This window comes from Patagioenas fasciata, chromosome 3 (genome assembly GCF_037038585.1).
Source record: "Patagioenas fasciata isolate bPatFas1 chromosome 3, bPatFas1.hap1, whole genome shotgun sequence".
In the NCBI taxonomy this organism is placed as follows: domain Eukaryota; kingdom Metazoa; phylum Chordata; class Aves; order Columbiformes; family Columbidae; genus Patagioenas; species Patagioenas fasciata.
Genome location: NC_092522.1, coordinates 21,042,965 through 21,059,053, shown reverse-complemented (window position 1 = coordinate 21,059,053; position 16,089 = coordinate 21,042,965). Strand labels below are relative to the sequence as shown.

At 41.0% G+C, this 16,089-nt stretch overlaps 1 protein-coding gene across 1 annotated transcript in view; it reads right to left on the bottom strand.

The window, feature by feature from the left end:
- LOC139827673 (ALK tyrosine kinase receptor-like) overlaps window positions 1–16,089 on the bottom strand; it is an 81,494-nt gene that overhangs the window by 9,310 nt on the left and 56,095 nt on the right. Inside the window, exons 6-7 of the mRNA XM_071807270.1 lie at window positions 11,728–11,822; window positions 10,200–10,343 (exon numbers count right to left, since the gene is read on the bottom strand). Of these exons, the coding sequence (XP_071663371.1) occupies window positions 10,200–10,343; window positions 11,728–11,822 (239 nt within the window). The remainder of the gene's footprint in view (window positions 1–10,199; window positions 10,344–11,727; window positions 11,823–16,089) is intronic.

Here is a 16,089-nt window from a genome sequence, read left to right as displayed (position 1 = left end):
GATGTTGGGTCAGCCAGCTCTCCTTATGGGTTTTTCAAAGGGTAGCATTTTCCCCCCAGCTTCCACTTTTTTAGCAATGATAGGTCAGATAGATCAAAAGCTTGATCTCCTTCTTGGAATGTGGAGCTATTTTCTAAGCAGATCAGGTCTAGAAATGATAGTTTCCATGTGTCTGGACCGGAGAGGCCAACAGTTCCATCATTACTGTCACTGGACGGGTTCACCCACCAAATATACAGGGAAACACATTAGTTTAGCCAGGCACAAGGTCTGAGTTATCTTTTCACAGACTAGTTCTGAAGTTGAGCTAAATTCCTTCTCATAAAAAAGTGCAATGCATGAAATGGATCAAATAATTTGGCAGGACTTTAAGAAGAAAGTGGCTGGCATTTTTGAAAAAAAAGTTTTGCAATATAGTCTTGGCTATTCCAAGAAGCAATGTAAAATTAGTACTTTAGGAAAGCTTTCCAATGTTGAGAGAACAATCTCTTCCTTCTTATTGCAAAATCTATGCCACCCCTCCTTAAAACTTCCCTGCAAGAGTCCCCTAGAGGCTTTGCTACTGTTACTTGTTTTATATGGATACTCACATACTTATTTTACTTATTTCTCCATCCTTCTGCAATAGGTGGCAGTATGAAGTCTTAAAATTAGTAGGTAACAAATAGAAGAATTGAAGAACTACCCCCCTCCTCTGTCTCCAATGCACTCCCCCCAAAGCCCCAAGAAAAACAGGTAAGAGGGGGAAAAGCACCTGAGAACGCAAGGTCTTAAAGTTCCTAAGCAAAATGCTTCACTACCTCTGATATTGTGTTTTGCACCAGAAGTTACCTATGTTTATTTTTCAAAAAAATCCCCAAACTCAAGCAAAATCTAACACAAAATAGAAGATGAGAAACTCATTCTGTCAGCTATCAGAGTGATTTAACATTGCAGTATCCCAGTGGGCTAAGCCACCTGCACTGAAACATATGTTTAGTAAAGCAGGCAGGTAAGTGTCTTCGTTTGGAACAATAAGAAACCATTTGGATGTCTCTGGTGAAACATCAAATATGTTCCCAAAGGCAGAAGCAGGTGACCTTCAAGGGGACAATAAGCTCAAAACACAAGAGAATCAAAATGGAAAACTGGAAGTGATAAAACCTAGCACAGACCACAGCATATGCATACTGCTGTGGTTAAGCCTTACATTTATTTTTTACTCCCTTTAAATAGATCTCATTGCTTATGTATCTGCTTACTGGCCCTGGCGAAAGTATCTCTAGATATCACACATGTAACACACAGCACAGCTGGACCTGAAACCGGCAGCTCTTGACTCCCACTGGGTTCCAGGGATAGGGCATCAATGAACTACGTTGTATTCCAAAATGCCTTTTAATAGCCCTTGGTTTCCTTAAAAGCTCAATGCCCTGGTGGAACAGAAGAAAAATGCCCTCCTGCTGCAAACATTATGCCTCCAGACTTTGAACTGAAGCATCCAGAACAACTTTTGTATTTTCTGCCTCTTGGACAGAACAGAGGGGGCTCACTTTCAGTGCAGAGGCAGTACCAGGGTAAGAGCAAATAGAGCAAATAGAGCTGAGATGCACTTTCAGATAAGTGAAAGTGCATCTCAGCTCTTAGAATCTGGCTTCTAAAACAGAGTATGGAAGGTCTGGGGAATGAAAAACCACAGATACATTATGCCAGGGAGTGTGATGTAAGGAACCTGGAGATGAGTGAGCACAGGAGGTACTACCTCAGATTTCAAAAGCAGTCCTGTTGTAATCGATAAGGTGATATTGCAGAAGATGATACGTAAAGCCTCTCAGATTCTGCAGTTGCTGTAGTCAGTGCCAGCAGACACATTTACTTGCTCTGTTTGGGTAGATGTCAGGCAGGAACGGGAGAAGTAGCAGAGCTGGGTAGTGACCTTTGCCCTAATCATTGCAGGAGGACGTCTGACCCAAGCGAAGTCTATGGGGAGACTGCACCTGATTTGAACCAGCAAGGATTTCGGTAAAACCCAAAGCCACGTGTTGTGTGGTCTCCTCACTTGTCACGGCTGCACTGACTTGCAAGCAGTCCTCCTCCTGTTGATATCCACTTTCATATGCAATACCGAAAGCCTGTCCAACATTTAACAGCTTTGTCACTGAATTAAATGGGACAGAATATGGCATGGGAAGAAGTCACCCCTCATTTCAACATAATTAGGACAGATGGGCCTTAGTTACAATTCTGGATACAGACTAAAACCCTCGCACTTCCCTCCATTTGGTCTCTGAAAAATTTCCCAAAGCCAACCCTCAATCTGCAGACCTAACAGCAGCCCAAGATCTTAAACCACTAGTAACAGAACAGAGTACTGCCCGTATTAGATAACACACCACTTCTTTTTTGAAGTAAGAAAACCCATTCGCTCCCTGTAAAGTATTGATTTTCTCCTGATCCTAGAAATGACTGCAACATTTCTCATGAGCTCAGACAGAGCATTTCTACAGGTTGTTGCATGCCACAGCAGTTTACAGTAATTCAATTTGAAGCATTATTTTGATCTCCAAAGACTAAAGCAGCAGTGCTGAATTGAAACTCCTTAAGCAGCTTGGTGAGAAGCATCGATTTTTTCCACTGGTACACAAGTGTGGGCTGTCGCATACTGCAGGGCACAGCTCTCGGTCCTTCCGCAGGCTGCGACAAGACAACGTCGCTGCCACCTCATGCTCACACAATGGGAAGAAAAGCAGGACTCTCCTGTCTAAATCCCTCCAAACAATGAGTAGATTTCAGAAATTTGCCCAACTTCACAAAAGTTACAGACGCCTGGTTTCCAGAAACAGCTGAGCATTCCCATTATGACAACTAACAGGTAGTTAAATGTAGGGTCCCTATAGATTCTGTCACTAGCAGTTGCAAGATACTAACTGGGTTTAAAAACTGGAAATTCCTGTTTAAGGTGGGGGAAAAAGAAAAGTAGTGAAGAGTACACTGAAATTCAGAATTCGGGTACTACACTTCAGTGAATAATTTATACATCACTCATTGGATGGAATCCTCACTTGCACAAGAAACATGGCAGAGGAAACATTTGGTATTCTGCCCATTCACCCACACACCTGCCCTCCTCAAGCTCACTGGCAATGTCCCCAACACACTGCTAAGGTCTCAGCAACAACATTATGCAAGAAATGCCATTTTGGCTCTATTAAAACAGATTTTTAAAAATTCCTTCTTCTCAACTTTTCTTTCCAAATTTACTGGCACATTTAAAGACACAGTCACTCATGCTTATTTTCTTTTGTACAGCTGAAATTCTAGTTTTCAAACAGCTTGACTAGATATGTAAAATGCACAACAACCAAGGCATTGGATTTCAGCCACAGCAAAAGAGACTGATGTCCTGCTCTTGGAAAACAAAAAGAACAAAACCCCACAAGACTTAAAAAGATTAATGCACGTGAAGTTCTGATACCACTTGCAGCTGCAGGCAGCATGGCTGCCGGCAATGCTGCAAATAACAACGAGCAACAATAAAAAGAAATGAGCGGAGCAAAGTCTAAAGCACATTTGTACTTCTAACAGGGAAAGTTATTTCACTGGTACGTATAGCATATGAACTCCATATCACAAAACAGACAGAGGCATTTTAGCTATACCTCCAGGGCCTAAATGTATTAAATGTAATTTGTTAAATTAAGCTGGTTTGAATTGAGGTTCAACTCATTTAGAACAAAAATTTTACTATGATTTGAGAAAATGACCAATGAAGCACCATGGTACTTGGCTTATTTTGGAATCTGGAGTAATGCACTAGTGAAATGCATAAGTGCTTTAAAAAATGTGTAGGCAGTTTATGGAATTTGCTGCCACAACTCATGTTCAGGCCAAGAGGTTATTCCTACTTCCAATAGAGTAAAAAAAAAAACATTAATAAGTGCTACAGGGTCTCATGCTTCAGGGATGTAAGAACCCCGGTGACTAAACTTCTGGGCGCAATTCTGTTAGCTGTCCCTCAGGAAGCTCATTTTAGTTCTTCCTCCAAGGCAGATGGAATCAAACTTGATGACATGAACAAGCTGAATAGTTGCTTCATTGATTTATAAAAACTTCACAAGCTCCCTTACAATACCTGGCCAGTATGAGAAATCAGAGGCTTACAGAAAATTGCCCATCTTAACCTTCACCAACATTCGGCTGCCATTAAGCATCATGGTGTGTGTGGAGGGATACACCTTTTACTTGATGCATAAGCAATCTCAGTTATACATTACCCATCAGTCCAGGGTTGGTCTGTGCTGGTAGGCTGCAGGCAAAATATACTACAAGCATATCTAAAAAACATGTTCAGTGATGTAAAGAAGGAAAAACCTCTCAATTTTTTCTTTGTGTTCAGTTGTTTAACAGTGTCCTGTGAGCAGTAATTTGAGATTATTACCTTTTCCAATATTAAGCTTGCCAGAGATTACTGGGGCAGGGCAGGGGTTTGAAAGATAATGGTAAATGGCAGAACTAGGTTGTGCTGACAATCACAGTCTTTGAACCTGTTCTTCGAGCAATAAAGATGACAGATCTTTCTGAAAACCCCATGCATAAGAATATGTGCAGCCTTGAAGTGGAAGATTTGCACAGAGTCAGCCCCTAGATACATTTTCTTCCGCCTAAAATAACTGGAAATGTACAAATGTGTCTATACTATGACATTAATGGGATATAAGATGACCAAAGAAATTAGTGAGTCTTGCCAGCAATACCAGAACGAGTTACACAGGTACGGTTAGACTAAGAAGACCCTGTTTTTTCAACTATTTATGGAGTTACTATTTCTACCTCTGTCTTTCCATTTTCAGAATGAGGGCAGCAATGGAAGACTTGGACATGTTTTTGAGTCCAACAAGAAGAGCATCTGCAGTCATGACAAATGTATGCCAGACTGATCCTAAGTATCATTTCAAAGAAATACTCAAAGCTTTTTCTTATGTGTCCATACAAAGTGAACACTATCAGGGCATCTTTGTAGGAAAGAATCTGTGGTCAATAGAATGGGGCAAGGGCATTGCTGACTTTGAACAGCATTGAGAATTGCTTGTTTCTTGGTATCTTCTGGGACCAGAAACTATTCTAGCAGCATGAAGAAAACTAATTTCTCTTACCTTTTATGTTTTGCTTAAAGAGATAGCAGGAGTCTTCCATAAAGCGAGACATGCTACTAACTTTTTGGAATTTGTATGTTCAGAATTACAAAGATTAGTAGAAATGTGTGTTGGATAATAAAGACCAAGTTGGGTGGAGGTGGAAAAATTATCTCAAGACCTTTCCTGAGATTTACAGCAGTTTCTGCACAATTTAAACTGCTGTTCTTAAGAATGGACAGCTTTAAAATTTAGGTCCAAATTTAGGTCCTGTTTACTCCAATTGCATGAATAACTCTGGAGAGCATTTACGTCAATTCAACTTGATATGTTGGGATCTGGTTGCATGTTGATTTTCAGTATGGCACCTTTGCTATTTTCAATCCTATAGAGAAAGCGAATGTAAACACTGCAAGAAAGAAATTCTTGCCCACATAATATGAGATCTCACCACCCATCTTTGAACATTTTCTGTTACTGTTCAGGATGCTACTTTTGTTGGGAGGAGGGCACTGAGCAGTTATTCACTGTGTTAATTGATGCTTAATACAAAAATACAATTCTGCAGATACCTTTATTGCATTATGCCAACAGTTCAGTTAGTATAATTGCACACAAAGAGCAACTAAATGTAATTTACTTTTACTTAATACTCACTCCGCTGTTCCTTTCGGCTCTTTCATCTGATTAACTAACGTGACTCAGAGTTCTTCCGAGAAACAGATATGTGAGTACTCATAAGAGGACTCTCCCTGATGCAAAAGACAAAATCTGTGCAACGACCAAGGAAGAAGAGACCGGAGCTGAAGAAAAACAGCAATCCAGTCTGGATGAGAAAATGATTTGATGACAGTTTCCATGCAACAAACCATGGTCACACAATGGCTGGTGGATACACAGATCAGATGAGACAAAATAACGCAAGACTTGAGGGCAAAAAAGGTTAATATTTTTGTACATTTCACAACACACCGTTTTTGTTCTGTGTGCCCTGACATGAGTAAGTTGTCAGTGGGACAGATGAGAAGCTGAAACATCAAAAGAGAGGCTATCCTCATGGCATTTGCAGCCTATTCAGAAGCAACAGAAATGTTTAATTAAAGCTTGATTGCTCTGCGTCTTGTTATCTCCTTTTGCCTACTGAGAATCCTATTTTGTTTCCTCCAGTTTCCATGATAGTAATTTGTTTACCTAGAATTCCTCATTATTGCTCACTGTATCTTTATTTGCCTGAATTTCCCATATTCTGGCCTTGTCTATAAAAGGAAATTGCATTAGTTTGATATAAATTGGCTTTTTAATTGGTAGTTAAACTCCCTGTAGAGAAATGCTATGGTTTGAGCAGCTTTCTGTTTTACTTATGCTAATACCTAATAAATTTAAAAAATAAAGCCAAAGTAAGCTTGGTTTACATCAAAATAAACAGTGCACAGATTTAACCATTTCAATCAAAAATCCTAGCTCCACATGAAGTTGTTTCAACCTTCTGATACACACAGGTTTTCTTACAACTTTTTTGCAGGCTTCTTTCTGAATCAAATTTCACCTGCAACCTTTCAGCAAGAAGTTGGCATGTCAGCAATAACACATCATTAATTAATTGAAAAGGAAAGCATTTGCATTGCTTGGTGATCATCTACCTAATGGCCAACTTGCACTGCAAGTAATGGTGTGACTTGAAACCTACAGGAATTTTTCTCTGTTCATTCTGGTCATCATCAAGAAACTTGACAGAGCAACACCACCACATTAGTTGTAGCAATGTTGGATCTTTTTCTCTACACAGAGCATCCATCATTCCATGTGTGACACGTGACAGTAGTTAACAGATTCCTGAAAGCTTTAGGCTCTTTCACAGCATGGCTGCATTATGTCTTTTGAACCTTCAGTGTACATTTCCCAGAGGCACACCAAGCCATGCTAAGAAATGGCAAGGCTGAAGAAGTAATTCACTGGGTACAGGGCCTAGGAACAGAGTGGACAGGGAGGCTGGTGGTGATGACTATCTCTTTTGCTGAAAATGCATTTCCAAGCAAAGCTAGCAGGTGCATGTATGAGGTTGTTCTCAGTTACAAACAGGCCCTTGGAAGTAATGGAGCTTCTTTGGATTTACTGTCACGTAAACAAAGTGGTACCTGTCTTTCAAATTGTACTTCCTGCTGTGTAGGCTGAGCTGGCTTGGGGACTTGGGGAGGGCACTTTGTTAGCCTGTTGTCTCCTCAGCTATAGGAACAAAGTTCTTTGTTTTAATATGATTTCTTAAGAAGGAAATATTATAGCCTACGATCCATCACGCAAGCCAAAGATCACATTAGCTGTAATTACTTTTGGATGAGCTCATATTGGTCAATGCAGTCTTTGGGACTTCAGGGTGGCACTGATGCTGTCGGTTCACTCGGACAAAAGTAAATATGTGGTGATCAAAGCAAAGGCCTTGACAGACTCAGTCTGAGGTTTCTCAAATGCATTACAGGATGCAGAAAGAAACAAGATTAAAGCTGGGCAAAATGCATAGCCCACGGATCAAACAAACATCTGCAGCATTTACTGAGAGCAGGGACCCAGCAACACAAAGGAAAAAGGTGATTCTTTGCTGTGGAGACCCACAGCAATGCAATGACTTCCCACTGCAAGAAGCTGCAGCTTAGTTTCTCAGATTTCTGCTCTGTCTACACTGAGGGCACAAAGAATAGAAAGTTACTGTAGGAGTGATTTCAAACCTCAGAGGCTGGAGACAATTTTAGACAGAACACGAACAGGACCAAGGGCCAAGCCCAGAAATCAGACAAGTTGTCTTAGAATCCACAGGAATTGCCTTGAATTTTCACCCCAAGGTCATAACAAATCATTTGAATTGCTCTAAATACCTCAGTGACCTTCTACTCCCATGCAATTTGATTCCCATTATTTCTACTATCCAAGCTTTTCTTTAAATTGCATTCCTCAGATACGACAGGGAGCAGAAAAGCTAGAAGATGTTCCATTATCTCAGGTCTAGTGAAAAGTAGGAAGTACCAAAATTCTCAAAGAAACCTACAGCCTATTTCTAGCCTATCACCCACACAGCCACTTTACATTAACTTTGCATCCAAACTTCAGGCCCTTCTCTAACCAGAACCCGACCTAATAGCTTTTGTGTTACTAAACCAGTAGGTACCCTGAAAGGAAATGTGCAGCTACCTTGGGGAACTACATCACCACCTAAGCACTAATACTGTTAAGGGAAGTCAGTCAGAAGTCCATAATCTATACCTGTGTATGCATCCTGCCACTAGATCACTGACCCAAGAGCAATACTGAAAGCACTTAAAAGGGGGTTCCACTTACAGGCAGGGAAGGGAGACACAGATATTGAATGGAAGGCTGCAAAGGATCTGCAAAGAGGATGTAAGGGTCTTCTTGGAAATCACACCTTTGTGACCAGCCCAAGCTCATACACATCTGCAACAGAGCTAGACACAACCTTCATAGCTGAAGTACAGGCCCACCCAGCCCAGCATCCCCTCATACAGGCTTATTCCCTCTGTCTCATTCTTCCAAGACTCCTGTCAATGCCCCTGCACTTCTCTTGCTGTATGATGCTCGGTATATAAAATACCAACAAACTCTACTTGATGGCAACTCTTGGCCTCCACTGTCAGAGCTCACTTCACAAGAGAATTCAGGTACCAGCAGCAACCCTGCTGCAGCAGCATGCAGTGGGCTAATACACCCAGCTTTTCAGGCAGGCTTTGAAAACTGTGTGGAGCTTTTGATCACGCTGACCAGACTGCTGTTGCTATCAGAGCTTATGTCACTAGTTCATGCATTTCAACAGGATGCTGCAGGTAGCAAAGTGAAACATGAACTCGAACAGAACTGACTCAAAGAAGACTTTCTAAGATGGAGGAGTGGGAGAGAAGGAGGCAGTAGGAACAAACCCCTGGGCTTATGGAGGCATATACCAACCACAGCTCTACCTTAAAAGGGCTGGTACTTCAAATTGGTAATCACCTAGGTCTAAGTGAGAAGAAACAGCTGCACACAGTGCTGAGGGTGGTAGTTATAGCAAGTTCTCGTCTCTTGTGTAATCACCCCTCATTTCCACGGCCAGCCCTGCTCCCCCAGATAGGCTGGATGTTGTGGCCACCTGATTCAAACCAGGAAGAAAAGCTGGCAAGGAAGAGGGAAGGAAAGGAAAGGAAAGGAAAGGAAAGGAAAGGAAAGGAAAGGAAAGGAAAGGAAAGGAAAGGAAAGGAAAGGAAAGGAAAGGAAAGGAAAGGAAAGGAAAGGAAAGGAAAGGAAAGGAAAGGAAAGGAAAGGAAAGGAAAGGAAAGGAAAGGAAAGGAAAGGAAAGGAAAGGAAAGGAAAGGAAAGGAAAGGAAAGGAAGCATGTTTAAATAGAAATGTAGGGCCCAAAACAGATATTTTGAATGTGTGGCAAGCATGGGAGAGGGAAGAGACAAACATTTGGGAAACAGTAATCTGAAAGGGAGGGAATGGCAATCTTGCATCTGTTGGGCCCATGCCACTACAGTTAAGTTGGAAAGGGGAGCTTAGGGGACAAGGAAAAATGAAACAACATTCACCATATATGACTGACATTTCTATCTAACTAAAAATCATGTTTTAAAACAAAGTCCAATACTGTACTCTTTTAAATGGGCAATGAAAATATTACTGAAAAAGGAAAACTGTGTTATTTCAAACCAAGCCTATATTAACTATAGATGGGTGTTCAGGTTATCACATGCTGGACTCAGCCAATTTGGACATCTCACTTTGATTCCTGACTATTTTTAAATGACCACAACACCAAACAAACCTTTCTTGCCATTTAAAAGCACATTTCACTTGAAGAAGAGGCTCCCTCTGGATCTTTCTTTCACCAGCTTGCAATCAAAATCCAAGGTACAGTTAACAGCTAAAGGTAATTGCTTTCTACATCTTGTTTTGTTACGTTTGTAAAGGACTTGCAAAAAAGCTCCAAACAAAGGCTTTGGTTAAAAAAAAAAAATGAATCATATTGCATTTAGCCACATCTAACTGAAATCTGCACTAGCTGCAAATCTCTGCTGTCTGAAAATGCTTCTCAGACCAGACAGTTACCTGCTGGACCAGAAATGGGGGCAGTGTTGAGCTGGAGATTTCCCAGAAGCTTTTGTTCCCATCCAAACTTCTTCTGGCCACCTCTGCTGGTGAGTAAATTGCTTGAGTCTGGAGTGGTACCTCGAGGTGTCTTTTCTCCACTAACTGGAAAACAAGAAGCCACAGACTGGTTTATCACTGGGGGTGGCTAAGTCAGTACATAATCCAAAACTGAAGCTAAATTAAGGGCTGGAGGCTTCTTCGCTGAGAGCAAGAGCCTGCAGCCACAGGATATAACACTATTAAAAGGAAAGGGCAGATTGTCTTTCCATTGCTGTTATGGGAACTGTGACAAAAGAAAAATAAACAGGAATGAGTGGTGTGAAAAATAGCAAGTGAATGAAGACACAAAGCAGAAATACAGAACACAATCTTTAGCAACTGCTAGAAAGTTTCTTTTATCCAATAAAAAAGCATGTGCAACTTTTTTTAATTACAGCATAACCTTAAGACCTCTTTACAACGCTGGAACCTGAGGTACATTGTACTCATGTACAGAAACCAAGGGGTATCACTGCATAAATGGAAAGACTCACAGCCCCAGCCAGTGCAAATTAACATAACACAAAGCAGATGAAATATTCTGACTGCTGTTGTATGAAGATGTGGTTTAGATGTTTTCAATCTGAACACAGGTTGTAGCGTCAAGCCTAGGAGATGAAAGAAGGCAAGTTCTACCGCTCAAACCACTGTAGAAGTTTCATATGTTCAGAGCAGCAATCCTCCAATCCTCATGTAAGTTGTTGGTCTGAGGTACAGACTGACAGATCATTGAACACATTTACAAATTAACCAATTCACTATGCATGAGACTGTGAAAGATGAGCCAGACACAAATGTTCAATAAAAATCTAAATGGGGTGAAATCTGGCAGCTGAGGTACAGACTGGGCATATTCTAGAGGCCAGTCAGTCACAAAGTCTGGATCAGAATCCAAATTTTTCCCAAGAGTAGGAGAGATTGAAGATCCTAGTTTCTGATTCAGACTTAAATGCATGTCAGTCCAAAGAAAATAAGCTTGTTCTAATTTAACTGGCGTATTGTGCCCAATGTTATTGGAAAGTTAGTGTCAATCACAGGATGCCAGTCTTCCCCTAGCCAGAGTCCAACTGTCATTCATTTTGATAACTGTCACACAGCAGACCTGGTCATGTGGAACTCTATAATCACAGACTGGCTTCTGCATCAGCCTGGGTGGAGAGGCGATGCCACTGTCTCAGCTGGAAGCTGATGCTCACACACCATATGTCTTACAACCCATTTACTGCCAAGCTCGGAACCCATTCACTGGTCGGCTCCACAAATCAGGTCTGCATCTGAATGGCCTCTTCCAACTAAGCACAGTTATTTCTGAAACATGCCTTTACATTTCAAGAGTCTTTTGAAGATAACAACGCCAAATCCCTTCCCCACAGTTCCAGCCCCTTTCAAAATTTCAATTACATGGCAAATAAAAGACAAGTCACTCGCAGATAAAAGGAAAACTTACTTGTTAAATAACAGTCCAGACTAAGGGAGACATTGTCAAAAGCAATAACAGCATCAGATCCTTCTTCCCATGAAGCTATGATCTGAAACCAAAACCTGCACAGATTGGAAGAACATGGATTAAATTCTGTTAAAAGAGATGAAACTCAAAACTCTTCACAATTAAAGCTGTTTTAGAATGGAGAAAAAAACTTTTCATATAAAAAAATACAAAATTGACAGAGAAAGTATCCTCGCCCTTAACAAGCAAGATGATCTGAGGAAGGGAGCTGTGCATGAGTATAGGTAAACTGAAAAAAGAATACAGCCCGTCTTCCCTTCAGAGGCACACAGCCTGAAGCAAGTGTAAGCATGTGTGTGGGTGTGGGTGCCAGGCTAGAAAATAAAGTCCCCTAGCTTCTGGGAAAAAAACAATCAAAAAACCAACCAACCAAACAAAAAACCAGACATCTAAATGATTTTATTCTCACAAGTGATTTACACCCTAAAGTGTTAATAAAAATAACTAGACTGGGGCTCATGAAATCATCTGGAGTTTCTAAAAGGAACTGGCAATCAAAGGCTGAAACCAATTGAGGAAGTATTTGGTCTGGATCCACTGTCTATGAAGCAAAGGCTGACAGTCCTGGTAGTCACAAAAGGAAGGACCTGACATCGGGTAATCCATAGGAGGAGCAGAACTCATTATCTCCTTGTAGAAGCTGAGCAAATTTGCCTTAAATCACTTCCACACTCTCAGCTGGCCTTTGCCAGCGAGTTCTGCCGCTCGTACACGACCAGAAGAAAGATCACTGTAAATTCACCCTCAGTGATATAACAAGTCAACAGCAAGAGCAAAAATAACCCACAATCAAACACTTCTAATCTAATACTATATTGACCATGCATTAATAGAGTGCACTCATGGATTTAGATTTTCTCTTAGCTTAGCAAGTTCATGTTCTCCCGTTCCCTATCTACCACATAAAATCATAATACTTTGCTTAGGAAAGAGAACAATTTCTAAAAGCAGTCACCCGTGGCCTAGAAATGAGATAAGATGCTGAGAAGTTGCACCAAGACTATAAAAACATGAAACTATCATATGCTGTAGAACAAGCTGCAGAGAACGCGAAATATTACTTAAACTTCATTCTCTGTTGTATCTTGATGTTTTACACCACCAGAAGTTAAGCCATTCGTGGGTCACTTTACTGTGGATCTGTGGCTGACAGTTTCTGCTCTTCTACATATGAGCCATGAATGCAAATTCTTGCAGGTGTTCCAGTTTGGACCAGAAACTGGTGACAGGAAAAGATATTTTTGAGGAGCAGTCTTATTTATTTAGAAAGGCTGTAGAAATCCCATACCTTCAATGCACCAAGAATTCAAACACCAGCAGACTTTTTTTTCTTCTTGCAGATTCTAGTCCTTTATGCATAGTAATGGGTCTAAAATATTCTCTTAGCTTTTTGTCTGCTACCAGTATTCTTACATTGGTCTTGTCGTCTCCTATAGTTTTTAAAAGCTACCTCTCCTTTACCAGAAAATCAATCCCCCTCAAACAAAATTCAAGTCAATCTTCTCTGTTTATATGTGCATTTACTTTGGGACAGGATTTCCTGTGTTTTCAATGAGGGTTTTTACTATTTCAGCCGTCTGACTCTGTCAACAAACACAATCATCTTCCATGTTGTTCTGAAATACAGCGCAGCTTTCACCACCAGTGATGACAGTGAGGTTTGACATAAGCTAAAACAGACCCCAGGGATATCTGTGCCTTTTGAGGATACCTATATTGAAGTGCTGTCTTCTTCTGCAACTGATGTTCTTGTTAAGCTACAGATGGGGAGCCAGTGAGAAAAGCTGACCCAACCAAAGCAAAAGCTTCAAACAGAAAAAAAATCCTAGCAGTCCCTGAAGGGTGCAAAAGGGTTGAGAACACAGCACCGTCTGTTCACAACAGAAAAGAGTTGATATAGTAACTACGTTCCTCCTTCTTTATTTCTGGTAAAGTAAAACAATAATGCTTCAATACTGAAATGTCTTGCTTCTTGGAGATACACACTGAACATATGGAGAGACATTTCTAAAATGGATTTTATATACTCTAAAGACACGAGCAACTGCTATGAAAAAGCAGGCGATTGACACAAAGAACAGTGGATATAGTGAAGGAAGAATATCCCTAGCATTAAATGAAACTCCAAAGAGCAAGACATAATTTTCTCTGCTAAATGATGCATTATTATTAGCTCAAAAGGTAGCATCTCCATCCAAACAAATCTGGAGACCACAAAAGTGTATGTTTTGACTTTCCATACAAAGTGCAGGTACGGTCTGATGTTGCCAGAATCCCCACAGTTCTTAGCTGGTATACCTGAAACCCACTGCAGGTATGTCTAGGAGGAGAACTGGAAGAAACATAAAAATCACTGGATGTTAAACTGGCTTCTAAGTACTTATTCCCCCTGCCTCCTCCCTCCGTTTGCTCCGTGGCTGACATCCCACAACACTCCAAATGGAATTACAAGCTCTAGCATAAACATAAACTGTTCAGTTCCAGACATGCCATGTGAGGCTTAAACAACAGCTGCTGGACAGACAAAGGGGGCTCTGATCTACTTCTCCCTCTAAGTTACTGTGGCAGCAGCAGTGATGACTGAACCCTACCTGAAACAGGTCCTGAACCACCACAGATCACAGTCTGGTATGTGATGGAGAACCAGGACCTACCTTGGGCTGTAAACTACAGGCTGTAGCTCAGCAGAAGCTTCTCCCTTTCTGTTGTGTGTTGCTGAAACCCCCAGGAAGAGGTAAGGTGGAAATGGATTCAGCTACATGTCTTTCAGTTGGCTGTGTCTGCAAATCAGTGCCCTGCACACAGTGAACGTTGGAGCTGCATGGAAGGGACCACTGGAACTGAGTCTCTGATGCATTTAATCTTCAGCCTGTTTCCTGGGGGTGCACACTAAATGCTACTTGGAGATGTGGATATTTTGATGTGTACTTATGTTTGTAAGGTGCTAAGTTGAGGCTGCAAAATGAATGAAAAAGACAAGCAGTTCTTAGATGTGTCTACCCTCCACTTCTGCAGTCTTTAGCTCAGGTTGCATAAAAGAAGAGGCAGATACTTCTGCAAAGACTACTATGTACCTTTCTTTGTACCTGGCAACTAAATACATCTGAAAATAGCTTCAGGCAGTTTCCTCCACAGAATTTAAGCTTCATGCCCCGAGGTGTTATCCTTTGATGCGCTGTGCATGTCATGCCTTTTCAGACAACAAAGAGTTGTTCTTACAAGAATTATCAAATGTTCAGCCCCTAAGAACAGAAAGGCATGATATAAGCCAGTATTTCTGTCATTGAAGGGAGTGCCATCTAACGTGCCCATATAAGAACACAATAGGTTGCATTTTGTATTTGCAGTTCATTCAAGTTAAGAGACAGCCATGCTGATCTCACCTGCAGGAGCGTTGGGACCAGAACACTTCAGAAGTTTTCTGAAGTTCACCAGGGATGAAAAAAAATGACACAAATGCCTCCAAAATAGAAAAATCATGTGAATGTCAAACACTGTTAGGACCATCAGTGCCGCTCTGGTTGTCTATTAATCTGATTTTTTTTTCTAACATGAATGAAGTTTCTGTATAAATCTTCTCTTGAGATCAGCACTTCTGCAACAAATAGTTCATCTTTTTCTCTTCTCCAGTTTAATGCCACTATTAATTTAGAAATATGATGTCTTTCAGGTTCCATTGAAACAAGATCATCAGTTAACCAACATTTCAATCATTAGCTTTGGTGGTTTTAGCTTAATGGGCTAATTAAGAGAAACTTAATCAAAACTGAAGATGGAAATGTCACACATCAGTGAAATGGAAAAAATCTCACAGACAATCTCATTCCCTTGCTCCCTCCCCCACCACCCCTTTTTTTTTTTCTTTCTGTCTGATCTGTGAAATCAATAAAATGACTCCCTTTGACTTTGGTGAAAGCTGGTATGGACACACCAGAAGTGTATGTTATTGCAATGACTCTAACAGGGGAGGTGACAACACCTCACTGACATTTTTGCACAGATCAAAGTGGGGTACGATGACTGCACATCCAGTACTTCAACTGGCACTCGTACAGCACAGGTACTGGTCCACAGCACTGAACAGACACACTCACTGCGAACACAGATACTGTGGTGGATGGCCATGAAAGGGCATTCCTGAAGGAAATTACACAGGAACAGCAAGATTAGCCCTGGCAAGTTTGTTGTGACTTTGTTGCTTAATAAATCCCAGTAACTTCCTCACATGGAACTCAACTCCTCATAAGATAAATCTGTGTTTCTAAGCTAGATTTCTTCATAGGAACGAAAACATGGCTGCTA